General features: G+C 42.9%; 1 protein-coding gene across 8 annotated transcripts in view; it reads left to right on the top strand.

Moving 5' to 3' along the window:
* Window positions 1-21556, top strand: part of EVI5 (ecotropic viral integration site 5) — a 277847-nt gene that overhangs the window by 28763 nt on the left and 227528 nt on the right. For 6 of the 8 annotated variants that reach the window (XM_075322331.1, XM_075322329.1, XM_075322333.1 and 3 more), the window contains exon 2: window positions 13935-14164. In XM_075322331.1, coding sequence (XP_075178446.1) covers window positions 14016-14164 — 149 coding nt within the window. In that variant the 5' untranslated portion in view covers window positions 13935-14015. Of the gene's footprint in view, window positions 1-1912; window positions 1946-13934; window positions 14165-21556 lie in introns of those variants that run through there. The other 2 variants (XM_075322328.1, XM_075322335.1) reach the window with 2 other exon arrangements.

The following is a 21556-nucleotide window of genomic DNA, read 5'->3' as shown; positions in this document are numbered from 1 at the left end:
TGGCCCACAAATAAGCAGACGGTTAAAAATGATATTCTGCCTTGTCAAATGCTGTCATCTGTAGTGTTTTCTGTTTGCAGAGCCGCAGCAATAGATCTTGACAGATTGAGGCTATGGCTTTTGAGGCCACTTAGCGCTGGGAACAGTTAATTTGATTCTACAAAGATCTGCTTTTCTTGAAGGATGCCAGCGCTACCCACGTACTGGGGATGCCTTCTCTGTAAAATTTTGCCTTGAATGTTTCCCTCTCCCGAACAGCTTTTCTGACTTCTGGCACTTTTATGGCGGCATATGCCGGGTCACTATGGGTATATAAGCTGAGACATACGTCGGGTGTATACCTCCAACGTAAGCGACACATGAGCAGAGTCCTTTTTCCCATCTATCTGTAGTTTGTGATACAACCAAAGTGGACAATTATTGCAAATAAATACAACATATAGACGCGAGTTTCTCATTTGGGTTCTCAATCTACCAATCCGAATTGAGAACAATCATTTTAATGGCTGGGCTGTAATGTTACAATTTCTCCAGGCAACAATACAGGAGGTTAACCTAACAAAAAAGGTTGTCCTCACGAGACCGCTCCATTATTGCGCCTAGAGGAACCATCACTTGCCGTAATATATACATACATACACACACGTATATATGTATGTGTATGTAATATATATATATATATATATATATATATATATATATATATATATATATATATATATATATATATATATATATATATATATATATATATATATATATATATATATATATATATATATATATATATATATAATACGTGTGTGTGTATATATATATAATACGTGTGTGTGTATATATATAATATACGTGTGTGTGTGTGTATATATATAATATACGTGTGTGTGTATATATGTATGTATATAATATACGTGTGTGTGTATATATGTATGTATATAATATACGTGTGTGTGTATATATGTATGTATATAATATACGTGTGTGTGTATATATGTATGTATATAATATACGTGTGTGTGTGTATATTATATACATACATATACATACACATTTATTTTTTAATTTATTTATTAAACAAATCTAGTCTTATTAGGTGAAAAGGGAGTGGTGGTCCACAAAATGATGCCCACAGGGAGGGGGTGAGTAACACTCCCGCTTGGCTAAAAAAAAATTAATTTGTTTACAGTAAATAGGAGGTCCTATCGCTAGAAAGGAGAGACCCATAGAGAAAAACACTTACCAATTTGGGAGAACAGCAACATTTTAAAAGGGTTAAAATAATTAACACATTTATGTCAAGTGACCTCTACTTTAAGGAACCCATACAATAGGATGAAATTTAATTCTGCTCAATATTGACAAAATTATTTTAATTGTATTAATATTGAGCAGAATTAAGTGTGCTGTCATGCCCCCTTTATACAGTAAGAACCCCCACACGGTCCCTATATACAGTAAGAGCAGTCACACATCCCGCTATATATATAGTAAGAACCCTGAATGGCCCCCTATATACAGTAAGAGCCCACTCACCGCCCCATACAGACAGTCGCTATATAATCTCCTATATACAGGAAGAGTCCCCACACAGCGGTGTACATACAGAAGCCCCCCCATAGCCGCTCTATATACAGTGTGAGCCTCTATTTAGACCTGGTAGATCTACAGCAGATAAATCGGGGATTTCATCAAACTTGCAGCAAAAAAAACCCAGTAAGTGACACATTGCTGGAATCAGGGTCTCTGTCTCTGTCTCTACAATATGCTGCTCTCAGGGTAGCAAATACCTGGTGACACATTCCCTTTTAAATGAACCGGAGTTTAAAAAGACACCATGCACCTCGTCGGCATGTATATGTACAATTTTTCATAATGTAAGTGCATCTGACGGCTTCTTACTATTTTGTTCCAGGTTGTGAGCCACACTGAAGTATAACAGGTTGAGGTGAGATATTAGATCGGCCAGATCTATTAAAGTAGCGCTCCACCTTTCCTTGACATTGGCTTCATAATCAATCAATGGAAATTTGGCATCTTTGTGGGTTAGCTAATTTTGCTTTTAATTGGGTTTTTACTTTCTTTACATTTTTGCTCTATGTATAGTCTCCTCTCTCCTGTTGGTGTATGGAGACAGTCATCAAGCTGCTGGTGACTTTCTTCTTGGACTCTAACTTCACTTTTTCCTCTACATTTTTTGGATTTTTTTTCTTTAAAATCCAAAAACCTGAAACTTTGCTAGCTAAGCTTTGTGCAGATCTATAGCATATTTACTGTGTTTGCTTGTGTATATACTACTGTTTTTAGTAGCAAATTAAATAAAAAAAAATGGGGGGGGGGGGAGTTGTGGAGAGCTTTTAAAAATCTAAAACCTAATTTTTTTTGAAAAATATAAAAAATATCCCCTAATCTAGCAATTAAGAGCCATGTTTAATAGAAATGAATAAAATGTGTGGACGATCTGATATCTGCCGTATACATGCACTGGGTCTTGTCATCCGTTCACTGTGGTCTCAGTGAATGTTCTTTTTGAAAAGACAAATACATTTCCAGCATTAACATAGGATCACACTGGGACTAAAGTTGGCTTAATCCACCGATGTGTGTGAATTGGTCAGTGGTCTGTTACTGTCGGGAGCCCCCGTGAATGTCAAGGTAGAGCAGGAGCCAGCCTGTTGGACTCTCAGTCAATCTTTTGGCAGTGGATCTCCTAGACCAGTGATGGCGAACCTATGGCACGCGTGCCAGACAGGGCACGCAGAGCCCTTTTTGCTGGCATGCGCGCTGTCGCCACACTGAGCCACTTTGCACTGCCGGTGTGATTGCGCCAGCAGTTCAAAGTGGTGTTTAGCAGAGGAGACATTTCTCCTGCCTCTGACATGCTTCCTCTCCTGGGCTGCAGGCCTGTTGCCTAGGAGACGGAGGAGCGTCAGTAGGCGGCGCCAGCGTCTTGTGGCCGCGCGGGAACTGAAGTGACTGAGGACGCAGCAGCGGAGGAGTGGGGGCTAGAAGGTGAGTGTTTTTTTTTTTTTTTTTTTTTTTTTTTTTATTTTTAAGCTGTGCGCGCGGCTGTGCCAAGGTGTGGGGGGACAGAGCCGGCACGGGGCAAACGTGCCAGGATGGGGGTACATGAACATGCCAGGATGAGGAACATTTAGCAGGATTGGGTACATTTACCAGGAAAGGGGACATGCCTGGATGAGGTACATTTACCAGGAATGGGGTACAATTACCAGGATGGTGAATATGCTGGGATGGGGTACATTTACCAGGATGAGGCCATGATGGGGACAAATATACCAGAATGTAGGAAATGTATATCAGGATGGGGGCCATGTTTACCAGGAAGTGGCCAAGAAGGGGGACAGAACTACACAATGAAAGGGGAGGGGAGCAACTCTTATGTCCTTATGGGATTTCAAGATGTTCAGACTTGGAAATGTAGATGTGGATTACAGGGTGACACCTGATTGCATTCCAGGCTAAAATCTCTGTCTAATATGCTGCAATTTTTTCCAGAAAGATCAATCCAACTGCTGTGTCTGGAAAGGGCAGGGGCTCAGCTCCAATGTGTGGTAAGCATGCATGAGTGTGATGTCGCCTGCTGGAGAGAAGAGAAGACTGCAAAGGTAAGATTAAAATCAACTATTTACATAATAGGATTGGTTGGCACTTCGGGAAAAAAAAATGGGTTTCGGGCTACAGTTTGGGCACTCTGCCTGTGAAAGGTTCGCCATGACTGTCCTAGACCAAAGGTCCCCAACCTTGACATTGAGAGCCACATTCAGCTCTTGGAGATGATGATTTGAGCTACAGGTTGGGGACCCCTGCCATAGACTATACAGGAGTACTTGGTTGAGAGGTGTGTGTGTGTGTGTGTGTGTGTGTGTGTGTGTGTTTACACACACCTTGAGTCTTTGAGTTTTTGGAGGAACTTCATCTCTAAAACCTCAATAGGACTTTGATCTTTATATGACTGGGAGCCTGAAGACCAAGTCTTCTAAACTCGCTGACTTTGCCGGATCAGCTGAATATCTTACGTGTAGGGGGACTCCCGTCTCCCTTTATTGTCTCTGATCCCTCCCCACCGCCACATGATGCGGTTTTCCATCTGTCTGGGCACAGTTGGGAGCCCACCATGCACGTAAAATGGTTTAAGGCCTTGTGCGCACACTGCGTTTTTACCCGCGGTTTTACTCACGGATTTGCTGCAGAAATTTCTTGAAAAATGTTTGTAACCTTTCAGCAGACATTCCCCAGCAAAACGTAGGGAAAAAAAATAGCTGTGCGCACAGTTTTTTTTTCTCAAGAACATTCTTTCTGCAGAATTTCTTGAGAAAATGAATGAGCATGTCACTTCTTTTCCGCAGGTACCTGCGGTATTTCACTCCATTCACTGTAATGTAATTGCGAAATACCAGGGGTATACCGCAGGTAGCAAATGATGTGTGGTATACCCTCGGTATAGTCGCGATTTACCTGCAGTAATGTTCATCACCACTACCTGCGTTTTGCAGGGAAGTGATGTAATTATGACAGGAAGAGGAAGCGGAGCAGAGTGTAAACACACACATCACAGACACAGACATATAGTAAACACACACTCACACTCACACACAGACATATAGAATACACATAGAAATCAAACGTACATATAAAAAAAACCAAAAAACGCGGGCTCCGCTGTATTTTTACCGTCCAGCCGAGATAAACACACAGCGGCGGCTCGGTATTCACAAGCTGGGGAGGGCAAGGGACAGGGTTAATGCCCCCCCCTCCCGCAGCTGAGAATATCAGCCCGCAGCTGCCCCAGGATTGTTGCATCCATTATGCGGCAGTCATGGAGTGTCCCAGGCTCTTCCAGATTGCTGTGGTGCGGTGGCAATCCAGGTAATAAGGAGTTAAATGGCAGCATATCGCTGCCATTTAAGTCCAGGCTTAATCATGACAGCGTCTATTAGACAGCTTTTATGATTAACTCGTAAGTAAAATGATTAAGCACACACTGAAAAATACTTTATTTTAAATAAAAGACAAAAAAAGCCCCCTCTTTTACCCCTTTATTCACCCCCCCCCCCAACACACAGCTCCGGTGTAATCCACACAGGTCCCACGACGCTTGCATCCAGCCGCGACTGACACTGTACAGAATGCAGCCTCGTAACGACACTGCAGAGAGGTAACCACAGGTCATTTCCCACGGTCGATGATGTGAACACACTACCGCTCGGGAGAACTGCAGTGTCCTCACAGGGACAATCTATTGATTGATAGAGGACAGATCAATCTATTGGTTATTTATCTATCTATCCTTCTATCTGTTATCTATTCATTATCTATCTATTCATTTATCTATTTTTTTTCTTTTTTCTTTTTTTTTTATTTATTTATACAGTCATATGAAAAAGTTTGGGCACCCCTATTAATGTTAACCTTTTTTCTTTATAACAATTTGGGTTTTTGCAACAGCTATTTCAGTTTCATATATTTAATAATTGATGGACTGAGTAATATTTCTGGATTGAAATGAGGTTTATTGTACTAACAGAAAATGTGCAATCCGCATTTAAACAAAATTTGACAGGTGCAAAAGTATGGGCACCTCAACATAAAAGTGACATTAATATTTTGTAGATCCTCCTTTTGCAAAAATAACAGCCTCTAGTCGCTTCCTGTCGCTTTTAATGAGTTCCTGGATCCTGGATGAAGGTATATTTGACCATTCCTGTTTACAAAACAATTCCAGTTCAGTTAAGTTTGATGGTCGCCGAGCATGGACAGCCGCTTCAAATCATCCCACAGATTTTCAATGATATTCAGGTCTGGGGACTGGGATAGCCATTCCAGAACATTGTAATTGTTCCTCTGCATGAATGCCTGAGTAGATTTGGAGCGGTACCTTGGATCATTGTCTTGCTGAAATATCCATCCCCTGCGTAACTTCAACTTCTTCACTGATTCTTGCACATTATTGTCAAGAATCTGCTGATACTGAGTTAAATCCATGCGACCCTCAACTTTAACAAGATTCCCGGTGCCGCCATTGGCCACACAGCCCCAAAGCATGATGGAACCTCCACCAAATTTTACTGTGGGTAGCAAGTGCTTTTATTGGAATGCCGTTTGTTTGCCTCCATGCATAACGCCTTTTTGTATGACCAAACAACTCAATTTTTATTTCATCAGTCCACAGGACCTTCTTCCAAAATGTAACTGGCTTGTCCAAATGTGCTTTTGTATACCTCAGGCGACTGTGTTTGTGGCGTGCTTGCAGAAACTGCTTCTTTCGCATCACGCTCCCATACAGCTTCTCATTGTGCATCGTGCGCTGTATTGTTGACCGATGCACATTGACACCATCTGCAGCAAGATGATGCTGCAGGTGTTTGGAGGTGGTCTGTGGATTGTCCTTGACTGTTCTCACCATTCTTCTTCTCTGCCTTTCTGATATTTTCTTGGCCTGCCACTTCTGGGCTTAACAAGAACTGTACCTGTGTTCTTCCATTTCCTTACTATGTTCCTCACAGTGGAAACTGACCGTATAAATCTCTGAGACAACTTTTTGTATCCTTCCCCTGAACAACTATGTTGAATAACCTTTGTTTTCAGATCATTTGAGAGTTGTTTTGAGGAGCCCATGATGCCACTCATCATAGGAGATTCAAATAGGAGAACAACTTGCAAGTGGCCACCTTAAATACCTTTTCTCATGATTGGATACACCTGCCTATGAAGTTCAAAGCTCAATGAGGTTACAAAACCAATTTAGTGCTTTAGTAAGTCAGTAAAAAGTAGTTAGGAGTGTTCAAATCAAGAAATTGCTAAGGGTGCCCATACTTTTTGCACTGGTCAAATTATGTTTAAATGCGGATTGCACATTTTCTATTAGTACAATAAACCTCATTTCAATCCAGAAATATTACTCAGGCCATCAGTTATTAGATATATGAGACTGAAATAGCTGTTGCAAAAACCCAAATTGTTATAGAGAAAAAAGGTTAACATTAATAGGGGTGCCCAAACTTTATCATATGACTGTATATTATTGCAGTTACAGCATTAAAAACCACAGGGACCAATCTGCGGAAAAACCGGGGGGAAAACGCGGCAAAACCGCATGCGGTTTTGGTGCGGTTTTCCACCGCAGATGCGGTAATCTTCAACTCCCAGAAGTTTCTCAAGAAATTTTCTTGAGGGAAAATCAATTTTCTAGTGCGCACATGGCCTAGTCCAAGTCCCACCAACATCTGAGCACTGTAGAAAATTAAACTACCGGTATATGTTTATAAAGACAGGAGGAAAGGAGTTTGTCTTTATATGTATCATGGAGTTTTTGCCCGCGACTGAGTGGCCCTAATCCGGAACTCAGTCGTTATTATGACTAAAATGGTGTTATGGAGACCTGTTCATTCGGTCTATAGTTATGTATAGATATAGATTACAGTACAAACAAAACCTTGTCTACTGCATGTATCTGTATGGTCAGGATTACCGTATGTGTTGTTGTTTTTTTTTGTTTTGTTTGTTTTTTTTTTAAATTTTCCACTTTCACGTGATCAATACTTCATTTTTTATTTTTTTTTTTGTTCTTTTTTTCTGCATTGTCTTGGAACAGATTATTGTCCTGACCTGTAATATTGTTCCATAACTCGCAATGACTGCTGTCCCGGCCTGTATCTTGCAGTTGCTGAGCAGGCGTGATTTATGATTGTAAGTGATGATTTAGCTTTAATCTTAGTGACCTCCTAGTCCATAGTGCAGGTCATGGGATCGTCACTTCTGTTAGTCACCTATGCCATGCTCTCTTCCTAGTTGAGGCATTTCTGCACACTGAGATTTAAAGGGAATCCGTCACCAGATTTTTGTTACCACATCTGAGAGCAGCATCATTTAGGGGCAGAGACCTGGATTCCTGTCATGTAAGTTACTGAGCTGCTTGCTGCAGATATGATTAAAAAGGTTTTCTTTGCTGCACATCTGTCAGTTCTCTGACTGCTGAGAGCTGTATAACCGCCTCCCACATCAATGATTGACTGCTTTGTGTACACTGTGCATAGGCAGAAAGTTACCAATCAGTGGTGGGGGTGTGATTGGACTACCTGCTAGCAAGTTTAGTAGTCTTCTAGTGATAATCTTCTGCTGGTAAAACAGTATTTTCTATTAAAACTGAAGCAAGTAGCCCAGTAATGGACACATCTCTGGAATCGGGGCGGCCTCTGCCCTTACATGTTGCTGCTCTCAGGTTAGGTAGCAGACGCCTGTTGACAGATTCCTTTTTAGCTTTGTGAGTGGCATGGAGCTGGCCATGCACGTCAGACTGCTGTCAACCAAGCGGCTTCTTCTGCCCTCCTATATACGTGCATCAAGGGAACCTGCCATTAGGTTTGTGCTGTCGGAGCTCTGTTGCAGCGTTTTAGTGATGGCATACATTGAAAAGGCGACTGGGGTGTATAGAGGCCTGACTATTCTGATGATGCCCCGGGCTGCTTTCTCCCTCCAGGTGATGGACCGGTTTCGTCCATGTTTGTGTATAGGAAGAGATTTGTCAATCAGCTGAAGTGGAATGAGGGGAAGCTGCCGGGGACGGCACCAGACTGCCCTGCTCTCCCTGTAGCACCCGGTCGGCTTTTCAAAGTATATTTACTCTCAGATCCCGGCGTGTTTTAGTGTAATACATCTATGGCTGCGATCACACAGCCAGGCTGTGATTCATGCTGTCGTGGGCCTGACAGCATAAATCTAATGACTGGATCTCTTTAGTGGGGTGAGTGGAGTAAGGGCACATTTACATGGACTGACCGAGTGCACGAGATGACCGCCGATTGGTAAACTTTTACCAATCAGCAGTCGTTTAAATACTTAATAATAATAAAAAATTGTATTCATTTATATAGCTCTGTTAATTCCACCACGCTTTACATACAACACTGTCCCCATTGGGGCTCACAATCTAGAGTCCCTATCAGTATGTCTTTGGAGTGTGGGAGGAAACCAGAGTACCCTGAGGAAACCCACGCAAACACGGGGAGAACATACAAACTGGTGGGACTAGAACCCAGGACCCCAGCGCTGCAAGACTGCATTGCTAACCACTGAGCCACCCCTTTACACAGGCAGACCAAAGTAAACCATGCTCGCTGAGTGAGCGATCTATACTATATCACTCAGTACACATGACGATGCCGTTTCCACATTTTTTTTTATGTTTTTTTTCCCCAAATACATTCAGCTGTGAGATAAATCACTTCATTTCGCCGCTAAGGGTTCTAGAAATGAGTCCTGCAGATGTACGAGCCTCAGTGACTCTTCTCAGCATTTCTGCGTCATGCATCTACGTTCTGTCCACGTGAAGGAGCCTCCGCACGGGCTTGGTGCTATGACAATGTCTTGCTGCCATTCCTTAGTTCTTGATGAGATGTTAAGTCTACTTATGTTTATTGAGCCGCTTAACCAGTCATTGCCTGCTAATGCTGCTGCTCTGCATGTATATTACTACCACTGTGGAAATGACCTCGAGGGAAATGTGTAATGCAGAGCAGGCAGCTCACCAGATGCCGTGTGGACGGCTTCCCGTACTGAAGCCTTGATATTCCAGGGCTTTGTTCCGGAGCAAACGCAAGCAAACCAACATATCCTCTATTCTCACTCTGTGTCCGTATCCACAACTGGCTTTATAATGCTGTGTACATATTGCAAGCCCCCAACACATTGGAGAAGTCAATATATATTATGGGTCTCCCGACTGTCCAGTAACAGATTATGTTGGAAGCCATAAGGATCTGGAGGTTGGATTTCGGTCACTTGATTTTGATTGTCAGCGATTCACATAGGAACACTTGATCGAGCATTACGGTCTTTAGGGGAATCCGAAAAAGTAGCTGTCAATTGCTTGTTCAACTGTTGGTCATCTAATGTGTATTCCCGGCCTAAAAGCCAAGCCTACTGTGATCTTTTCTCTAAGGCTGGGGCCAGACGAGCGTATGGCATCTGATGCGAGAGCATCGAATGCGTTATGCTAATGACCCTCGGCTCCTGCTCTGCTGCAAGCGTAAGCTGAATATCATTATACTGTGATGCGATCGGATCACAGCTGCAGAGGAGAGGGAGCGACTAATTTCCCGATCTCCACCATTATCAGCTGATGCGATTATCGTACTGCACTCCAGTGTCATCCGAGTGCAGTGCAATGTTTCACGTGCACCCATACATTTGTATGGGCGCGTGAGAATACTGATCGGATTACACCCACAGCATGGTCCCATTAGGGCTGAGTAAAAAGAAATCGCAGATGGGAATGACTCCATAGAGTCTGAGTGAAATGCGAAAATTATATATATATATATATATATATATAATTTTATATTTTATATTATCCCCGTTTTGGTCACTGTATGTTTTAGCCCTAAAGTGCATGTAGTGTATGGTCAGCGTGTTAAAATCCTTCTTTAATGTAGTTGACAGTGGTTTGTTGACTAACATTTCAACTTTTTTTTTTTTTTATATATTAAATCAGGTACATTTTTTTTTTTTTTTTTTGAACAGCAAAATTATACAATACATATTAACATTAATTTCCCCATAAAAAACATCACAGGGGAAAAACATTTAGTTAGTAACAAAAATCACACAAGTTACATAATAAACAATGCACCCGTAGTCCACGTCTCACATCAGTATGGGTCACAAAGCACATATTATTTTCCAATATACTCCCCATAATTTAAATTACCCAATGTCTTTACGACATCTATATTCCAGCAATACGCATTTCACCCCATTCCAGTAAAATTTCTTAACCAGTTACAAGGAGACGGACCACCTTTCAACCTTTTTGAACAATCGATTGTCAGGTAGGTGACCCTCAAGGGCTCCATACACATTAAGATTGGCATTGGCCAAACTCTCCAATATCAATGGTGGGTTTGAACTGGGGCCTCCTAAATCTCCTCAGACAGATTGTTGGGAGACAGAAGGATCTAGCACATCAGATTTTGAGCCTATTTTTTTTTTTTATTTTTTTTTTTTTTATTTAAAAAAAAAAAAAAAAAAAAAATATCAGATGAAAGGAAAAAAACAAACAAACCACAACAATTGACCTGTTTTCCCTGTGCTCCAGGGTTGATGCCCCGGTGCTTCCCTGTTGGTCATTGTTTGTGATTTATTATGATCATGAACACTGAGGTTAGTGATTGGCTGCAGTGGTGATGTGTATGGACACATGGGGACCACGAGTGCTGGTGCTGAACTAGTAGGGGATGTAACTGGTGAATGATGCTTGGTTTTTAATTCTGTAACTTACTGTAGTCTCTCATTTCGTTAACTATCAAACTGCCCCATTGTAACGCTATTATCTTTTCACATCAATCTCAGAGTTATTGCTACTGAACGTTTGATTGGATTATTGATTCTTTTCTTCCGGTTTAACGACAGTTTCTCTTATGTGATCTTTTGTTAAACTTTAAGGCTACATTCCCCCAATCAGGAGACATTACATTCTAGACTCAGCGTCTTTCCTTTGGCAGAGCATTAAGGCCCTGTGCGCACTGGAAAACGGAATTTTCTTAAGAAAATTCCGCAGGGTCTGAAAGATTACCGCACCCACAGTAAAAAAACGCGGCAATCCGCACCCGAAAACTGCATGCGGTATGCCGCGGTTTGACCGCGGTATTGCTGCATGCGGGTTGGTACATGTGCTTTAATCCATTCAATGCAATAAAGCACATTGAAAAAAACAAAAGTAATTTCCTTCTGAGATGGATAGCAGACAGATAAATAGATAAATAGACAGAAGAATAGAAGGATGGATAGATAGATAGATTAGATTAGATAGATAGGATAGATAGAGTCCCTGTGAGCACATGCTGCATTTCTCCCAAGCGGTAGTGTGTTCACATTACCGTCCGTGGGAAATGCCCTGTGGTTACCTCTGCTGTCTCGCTGCGAGGCTGCATTCAGCGCTGTCAGTCGCAGCTGGATGCATGGGATCGCAGGACGTGGATTACGCCGTAGCTGTGTGTTTGGGAGGGGTTAATAAAGGGGTGAACCAGGGGCTTTTTTGTGTTTTTATTTAAAGGATTTTTCGGTGTGTGTTTTTTCACTTTACTTATGGGTTGATCATGTTAGCTGTCTCATAGACGCTGCCATGATCAAGCCTGGACTTCGCGGCAGCGATCCGCTGCCATTAACTCCTTATTACCCTGACTGCCACCGCATCACTGCAACAGGAAGATCCGAGGACACTCCGGTACTGCCGCATAGTGGATGCGACAGTCCCGGGGCATGTGCGGGCTGATATTCTCGACTGAGAGGAGGGAGGGGGCATTAACCCTGCCCCTCTCCCTCCCCAGCCTGAGAATACCGGGCCGCCGCTGTGTGCTTACCTTGGCTGGACGGTAAAAATACGGCTGAGCAATACGTGTTTGTTTTTTTTGTTTTTTTTTTTTCTCTATATGTCCGTTTGATTTCTATGTGTATTCTATATGTCTGTGTGTGAGTGTGATGTGTGTTTTCTGTGTCTGTCTGATCTGTGTGTTTACTCTCTGCTCCGCTTCCTCTTCCTGTCATAATGACATCACTTCCCTACAAAACCGCAGGCAGCGATGAACATTAACGCAGGTAAACCGCGAAATACCGCAGGGAATAACGCAGGAAAACGCAGGAATTTGTTGCCTGCGTTATTCCCTGCGGGATTTCACGATTACATTGCAGTCAATGGAGTGAAATGCCGCAGCGACGTGCGGAAAAGTGACATGCAATTGTTTTTTCTGTGGGAATCCCACAGCAAAACATGCAGCTGCCAAAATCCGCATAGTGCGCACAGCATTTTTTTTTCCCCATAGGTTTTGCTGGTGAATCACTGCAGAGATGTTATGAACATAACATGCAGCAAAAACTGGCAAGTGCGCACAGGACACTTTCTTCGCGTTCTTCTCCCCGTTCAGTGGTCTTGTTGGGGCTTTCATCTGAACCCCCACCACAAAACTGGTTTTGGACGCATGCGCCGACTGTCATTTACTATGATGATGCAGACTGAGTCATTATGTACTCTGTTGTGCACAGTTTTCAGGCGTATACAGCTATTGGAGGCGGACACCCAGACTTAGTCTATGTCTGGGTGTCCGCCTCCTGTGAGCGTATACTCCCAAAAATGGTGCACAACAGAGCAGACTGTGACTCAGTCTCCGCCATTATAGGTGTTTGCCCCAACGGCACTTACGTCCAAAACCTGTTTTGCCGGGGATTCAGATGGAAACTTGGATGGGACCACTGAATGCGGCCTTGGTGAAAGTGTGAAAACGGCCTTGGTGTTCTCTGCGGGGGAACGCAGCGTCCCTGTCCACGATTGGGGTTCTGGGCACCGCAAATTTTTGCTATGTTTTCATGCTGAGAGCACTCACATCTCCGCCACATTCTGAGGCTAGAAAAGCTGTACCACATGTCAGTTTGCGGTGCGTGGAAAAGAAGCACAATGGGCAGGAGATTTCTATAAATCCCATCCACTGCGCTTGTACTGTACAACAGAGTTTTGGACACTGAAAACACACGAACACTAATCATATGGACATACCCATATATTTTTGATATGGAAAATATGGAGGCACGCCGGATGAACAATATTGGTGTACAATTGATATTTTGCTTCTCTGTGGGCTTCAGTACGGGGTACATGGTCATGTCATGGATGGGAGTCCTAAAACCAATACAATGCATGTTCCCCATTCTCCAGCACCACTTGGGCGGTGACGATGTTGAGGTCAGGACGGGCTGTTTAGTTGGTGGCTGCAGTCTGTAGTTAACATTCATCATTGTTTTAGTTCCTTTTCTTTCCCAGTGAATAATTTTGGTGTTTTTTCGTTAATCTGAGGCGTGAACAGATCAGGAAATAAAACTACAATACATCTGTGAAAATAATTTTTTTCCTCCTTTCTTTGTTTCAGGTGGCGACAGACAAGGTTGCAGAAAAATTGAGTTCTACTCTCTCATGGGTGAAGAACACAGTGTCCCACACTGTCAGTCAAATGGCAAGTCAGGTGGCGAGTCCATCCACGTCATTACACACTACGTCCTCGTCCACCACCCTCTCTACGCCTGCACTCTCCCCATCTTCTCCGGTAAAGCTCAGTCCAGACGAAGTAGAGTTGCTCGCGAAGCTAGAAGAACAGAACCGGTAAGTGTCAGCTGCCTCCTCTCATGTTTTTCTTATTTTTTTGGCACTTATATTTTGCATCTTGTGCAGAATTAGAATGATAGTCAACAAAAGCTTTCATAGTAATGACTCACAACCCCCCCCCCCCCTCCAGTTTTGTATTTCTTGTTTCAGTTCCTTATTAAAAACCTAACTTATAAAACGCGTCTACATGAGTAATTTGGGGTCTTTAAAACACTTCCCTTAGTGCTTTACTATTTAATTATCTGTCATCACAGCATATTGACCGCTATAATCTTCAGCTGAGCTCGCTGTCCACTCCAAAAGCGCTGCGTAAAGTAGCTCTATGGGATCATCTAGGTAGATCTCACAGGCTAGACATGGGGGGAGGAAGAGGAGGCTTAGGAGGGGATGATAGTAGGGAAGCAAATGGGGATAGCAGGGGGAAGGAAAAGGAGGGTTAGGAGGGGGGGGATAGGAGGGGAAGGAAGAGGAGGGTTAGGAGGGGGAGGAAGAGGACAGTTAGGAGGGGGGGAAACTGGGGGGCATAGGAGGGAGAGAGGAAGGGACTGGGGGAAGGGGGATAGTAATATCTGGTCCATGATGCTGACGTTTTTATCTGTACAGTCGAACTGAGGGTCGTCTGCAAGAAGACAACTGTATGACAAAGGTAAAAAGGATGTCTTGGAGTATTTTTTTTTTTTTTTTTTTTTTTTAAGGGGTTGTCCACTACAATATTTAACTTTACAATACTCGCCTACTGAGACCCATCATTACTCTGTACTGCTTATGGAGTTCCCCGGGTTGTCACAAGCGCACCATCAAAGCCGGAGGAGTGTTTCGTCTTCTGGCTCAGATCGAATATCACAAATTCATCCAATCATTGACCTCTGATTGGTTGATGATTACAGGATGTCCCTCCAGAATAGTCACCTGGGAGAATGGCAAAGGATATCAATATAGTTGTGTATCGGTGGATCAGCATGGACCGGTAGGGGAATATCTTTTTAATACCACCATAGACCCTTAAATAAATTTTTCATTGGACAACCAATTTGTAATGCCCCTGGTATTATACTCACCTAGAAAAAAAATTATTCAGCTCACCCGTATGTGTCCGCTCAGTTCAGGTGGGATGCAGGATGTCCACCGGACAGGCAGGTCCGTACAGGCAATAGCAAGGAGAAAGGACAGGACTCAGCACCAATTCCAGGATAGCAAAAATATAAATCCAACGAAAAAAATATAAAAAAAGTGTAGAAACTTTATTCAATGATTAAAAATCCAAGAAAAACATCATCGGTTCCATGAAAAATCATGGCTTGACGCCTTTCGGACAGTTGGAATATAGATAAGTCCTTAATCATAAGCATGATTATGATTAAGGACTTATCTATATTCCAACTGTCCGAAACGCGTCAAGCCATGATGTTTTCATGGAACCGATGTTTTTCTTGGATTTTTAATCATTGAATAAAGTTTCTACACTTTTATATTTTTTTCTCCTTTCTCCTTGCGATTATACTCACCTGCCACCATCTTCATCCTCTTTTGGTGCCACTGTGGTGCCATCTTATGACTGGCCAGAAGTTGCGTCACAAGCTCCCAGTAAATCTCTGAGAGCCAAAGCTAGGAGACCGATTTGGAGCGGCGCTACAAATAGATGACGATTATGACAGGTACGAGTATAATACTAAATAGGATAACTGAAGTGAGCACTAATTTATATATTATGAGTGCAAGCCAAAAAAATACATAGTACATAAGGATAAGGCTGCACATCAACATGGCCCTTTCGGCCATGTTTTTTCCATCTCCTATATAAGAAAGTCCTTGGTTACCCCTCTCCACACACAGCAGTTTTTAATTGCAATGAGATGACACACAGTTAGGGTCATAGAGCTAGGGACCCCAATATAGAGATATACCTTGACGAGGTTTTGGGGCTCAGTTACATTGATCAATGCGATTGCTAAATATCTCCTTTTTCCTAATATTCATGGCAGGTATGCAATTCATTATTCACACTTTCAAGTTAGCAAGTGGCATTTTTCATTGTATGCTTCAATGTTTTTCGGTATGCTTATAGTATTATACGATTATCTAACTTTGAGGTACAAGTATAAGACAGAGGGCAATAGGCTTACATTTAAAGCACCCCTTCAGTGGAAAAATAAAAAAATAAAAAAGCAAACAAAATCCCTGCTGGATTTATTTTATTTATTTATATTTTTTTTGTGTGTGCAGTGTGGTCTTCCATCACCATTCTTTAGGAATATGTGGGTATAAAACAATACGATGCTGTTCTTCCTCTGACCTGTAGCCTTCACTTCAGACCGGTAATACACCAAAATGAAAAGATTTTACAGCCTACAGAGAAAATGAAAGTTACATGTCATTATCAGTGGCAGTCTGAGCAACAATGATAATAACAGTAACAGGTCACTGAGCTGAGCCGGGATAAACTGCACTCACAGTAACTTATTTTAGGTTAGGTGCAAACTTTCAAATATCAAACACTGCTCACATGGCTACAAAAAAAGAGGTCCGTCTGATATTCCGGTAGTGTCTTATCGGAGGGGGCACGGCAGTGGTGGTGGAGCTGGGTCACAGGAGGCAGTTGTGGTGCTGGAGTTGGGCAATGCTGTGGGGGCTCTGCTGGCTGCGGTGGGGGGCTTTGCTGGCGGCAGGCACCATGCTGGCTGTGTGTCACAGATGCTCTGTCAGCGGTGCTGCAAAGAAATGGCGCCCAGAGTCTGCACGTGCGCAGATTGAGCTATTGGCTCAATGACAAACTGAGATCTCATCTGCGCACGTTCCACCTCCAGGCACCATTTTCCTTAACTCCACTGCTGGGAGAGCAATAGGCCGGAGGGGGCGCATGCGCAGATGAGAGCTTGAGCCTAGAGCTGCATCTGCTCATGCGCTGACTCTTGCTGCCATTATTTGAAGCGTGCACCATTGACAGAGCATCTCACCTGCTGCTTGGGAGACCTTTTTTGCAGATTTTATTTATTTATTTTAATTTTATTTTCTCATATGAGAAAAGTCAAACTAAACTGACATGTGACATTGGCCGCAGCCCGACTACAGGTGGAGAGTGACGATGGCCATCCTCCTATGATAAAAATGGTTAGCACCATAGTGGAGCCAGGGAAAGACATGCACTTTTTACTAGGCACTGACCAAATAAAATGAAGCTTTTTTAGATATAGAGAGAGTGATATAGATATCTCTCCAACCTTGGTAAATTCATTAGGCCAGCAGAGAGGTGTGTGTGTGTGTGTGTGTGTGTGTGTGTGTGTGTGTGTGTTTTTTTTCTCTTCCCTCTTCTGTTCCTTCCATACATGTGTACACCAGGTATGAAGAACGGCTGAAATCCCTGCCAGAAACTCCCGATGGCGGTTTATTTCCCAAATAAAGGATTAGGCTGAGATCCAAATACCGGATCCCTGTCTCATGTGACATCCGCCGTCAGGTGATGTCTGTGTCCACGGGGGTCTCCGGACTAATATTCTAGTTTTGTTAAATAAGTGCATTTTGGCCACTGCACCTCTCGTGTGTGACCAGCATTAGTTGTGAAACATTGGATGCATACATTTGCTGACACATGTACACACATGCATACCGCTGTGTTAAATGACCTGTAATTGGCTCCTCTCCCGCTGTGTCATAAATGCCAGACGTCTTATTCAGATACCTCTGCCCGGATTCCTGCAGATGCTGTGCACATTGAGCGAGGATCTGCAATCAGGAGCTCCTGTCTATGTATCAGCGTCTTTACACATCCCAGCATTTCACCTCATACAATAAGCAAGTTTTCGGGGACCCTTTAAATTGAAGAACCCCTTTATTCTTTACAAAGATCAATTATTTTACCATCGTCCTCCCTTTTGTAGTCAATTAAATCTTACAGCTAAGAAGCCTGATTATGGGCATAGTACACAGAGCCCTCCTCGCCCCTGTGACCTCTATAAATCCTGTCTGTTTGGCAACCTGCCACTACAAGCCGACAAGAAGTCGCAGAGATTGGACAAGCTCTTAGCACTTTAGCCTTGGGGTATGGTCACACGTGGTGTTTGGTACGTTAAGTAACCAGTGTGAGTCGTGAGAAATGAGCACTACCATGCTCGGGTGCTATGTACTAGTAACTAGTGATGAGCGGGCACTACCATGCTCGGGTGCTCGTTGCGAGTAGATGGATGCTTGGATGGGCACGACTCAAGTATTCAAATATAATGGAAATTAATGGGGAACACAAGTATTTTTCCAGAAGATGTTTTGGAAAAAGGTTCGCGCTCCCCATTGACTTCTATTATACGCGAGTACTTGAGTTGTGCCCATCCAAGTATCCAACTGCTCATTACAAGCACCCAAGCATGGTAGTGCCCGCTCATCACTAGTTACTAGTACATGGCACCCGAGCATGGTAGTTCTCGCTCATCACTAGTTACGAGTACTGAGCACCCGAGCATGGTAGTGCTTGCTCCTCACTAGTTACGAGTGCAGAACAGCCGAGCATGATAGTGCTTGCTCCTCACTAGTTACGAGTGCAGAACAGCCGAGCATGATAGTGCCTGCTCCTCACTAGTTACGAGTGCAGAACAGCCGAGCATGATAGTGCTCACTCATCACTAGTTACGAGTACCGAGCACCTGAGCATGGTAGTGCTCGCTCATCACTAATTGCGAGTACAGAGCTCCCAAGCATGGTAGTGCTCTCATCACCATTAGGCTGTATTCACACAGTGCATTTTTATCTTGTCATTAAAATTGCATGCAAATCCTTGTGCCAGCAAAGTCATTCAGAGCTCTGACCTTTTGTGCACATGTTGCTTTTTTATTCCTTGCAGAATCCAATCTGCAGCATGTCAATTCTTTCAGTGTTTTTCCACCCCAAAAGTATGTGCAAAATGCATCATAAACTTTTTTTTTTTTTTTTTTTTTTGTGCCATGACATGCAGCTTTGGTGCATAAATCTCTGAATCAAATATTTGGCATGCACACACAGGCTTGATGAGATTTCTGCTTTACCTATGTTATTTTGAGCCCACTTGTGTTTTTGCCATGACGCACGATGTCAATTCTTGCAGCATTTTCTTAACCATTCAGATGGATGGGTGAAAAATGTAAGTAAAAAGTGCTGCAATTGTGAATGAGACACAAACGTGTGCTTGGCAAAAGTTTTCCTGCCCCCACTAAGGATTTTGATGTAGAACCCCCCCCCACAGCAAATATGCCACGTGGGAAGATCCCCTCTCTTGTTCCTTCTTAAACCAGTGACCATAGGGTATTGACATCTGTCAGGTACGGATCTACACTGATTTACTTTTGGCTACAGGACTCCCGTCCATTCAGAGCTGGTAATAAGAACCTGCTGCTGTGCAAAATGTTGCTGACGCCATTAACTTTTTGTGGTGCAATGCTACACTTTTCAGCACCACGTTACGATTACACGCCGGATTGTTACCGCGGGATTTACCATTTCCGCCGCTGATTGTTTGAATGTCGGTGGTCGGCGCCACTCTTGGCGCTATTCACTTGAATGAAGGTGACGCTATGTTTGTCCGGCATATGTAACCGGGGCTCCTGGCATTAGCTCGGTTAGAACATTGGATCAGGCTGTTTCGGTTTTCTTCTTACCGGTGTGCGGTATTAAATCAAGCAGGAAGATCGTCTGTGAACCCGCTGTGAAATTCCGCTTACATGTTGACAGATTGAGTTCAGCTTACCGGAGACTTATTCTTCATGTATTTTTTAAATTCTGCCCAGCGTTATGGCTTCAAAGAAATCCTTGATTAGTTCCCATTGTGTCTCCCGTGTCGTTACTTATGTTCTTCTTTCTAGTTGGGTGTTGGGGTGCGTGTCCTGTGCTGGTCGAGCGTATACACGATGCTTTGTACACGCTGTCGCATGCTGCTGACCGGTCGGCTCTCAGCCAGCCTTGCCTTTCACTACTGGAGTTGGTAATGTGAAGCAATGTTTGAGCTTTTGTCCTCGTGCCATGTTTGATATGGAAGGACAAAGGTTGCTCTTTCTGTGTACAGACGCTGGCTTTCTAGAGTTCAGCGATGGCTCAGTCCATCCTCGTCCATTATACGGTTTGCGACGGTAAATCATCCCGAACAATAAAATAGCGGCATAAAGTGCAGCCAGACAGTGACCCGCAGCTCCAACCAAGATCCTGCCCGAGTATGTCCGTACTCAACCTTTTCAGGTAAACGCTATCCTGTAGCTTATGTAACAATTCATTGGAAAATGTGAATTTATCACTTACACTTTGTGTTTGCTGGTGGGGCTTTTTTTGCTTTGAGATGTTTGTCATATGTCATCATTTCCCTTGTGGCCAATATTACAGCCAGATGCTTGTTTCCTTACTGTTACTATACATCTAAGTAAATCTCTAATTCAGTGCAGCCTGCGCCTGACTATTTTGTCAAGACCAGACCGTTATTTAATGTATACGGGGCCCTCCTGACTCTTCTGACGCCATCTCCCAGATTGAAGGATCATTCAGTCACAATGCAAAAACCCACACTGATTCTCCAGGTATTCAGATGACCACTGCGAGGGTGCATATACTTTAAGCAATCGGCAACGGTAAACTATCTCCAACTGCCCACGTAGAGCCAATCGGCAGCCATTTAATAGCCTCTTCAGGCAGGCAGAGTGCACTTCCCACAGAATTTCTTGTAGAATGTCATTTTTCTCAGTAGCACTTCTACTGTGTGCTATATAGAGCAATGATTTCTAAGCCAGCTTCAAACTCCTTTCACCCAACGAACAAGAATTTACTTGTTCGTTGTGTGTTTCGCAACCTGTTTAAACAGTCCGATTAGTCAGGAAATGATCATTCTTAGTAATGTTGAGTGCTAGGCTTTTCTGAAAGGGTTTCCACTATATATTTTTAAATTATTGGGAAGCTATCCTGCGGGAAGACATGACGAAAGTGTACTACCTGGCCCTCTGCTCACCTGTTTGTTTGGGATCAATTTGTTACAGATCCAGCAGAGGGAACATTTTTTTAAAAAATGCGATTGGTTACCAAACTGAATCAAGTTTGTTTTTTACATGGGTCTGTTTAAAAATGGAAACTATGGGGTTTTTTTTTTGTATCTGTATGGATTTTTTCCCCCTCCTTTTTTGAAAGAAATAGACTTTATTACAAACATCTCATAAAACCTTGTGTTTTGGGCATGCGCGGTGCTAAAAAGTGGATCTGAATGGCTACGTTCCCACTATCTGCTTTTTAGTGAGTGGTATTTTTTTTGTTTTTTGTTTTTTTGCAGAATTTCTGCTCATAGTAGGTAAATCAGGCTACATGCGTACTTTTTTTTTTTTTTTTTTTTTTTTTAAACCTATTTTGTGCGCTCTATCATTTTTTTGAGCCAATCGTGGGGGGCACAGCCTGAAA

Source organism: Anomaloglossus baeobatrachus, chromosome 8 (assembly GCF_048569485.1).
Source record: "Anomaloglossus baeobatrachus isolate aAnoBae1 chromosome 8, aAnoBae1.hap1, whole genome shotgun sequence".
NCBI lineage: Eukaryota > Metazoa > Chordata > Amphibia > Anura > Aromobatidae > Anomaloglossus > Anomaloglossus baeobatrachus.
The sequence above is the reverse complement of the archived record's forward strand: the minus strand, read 5'-3'. Positions and strand labels throughout refer to the sequence as shown.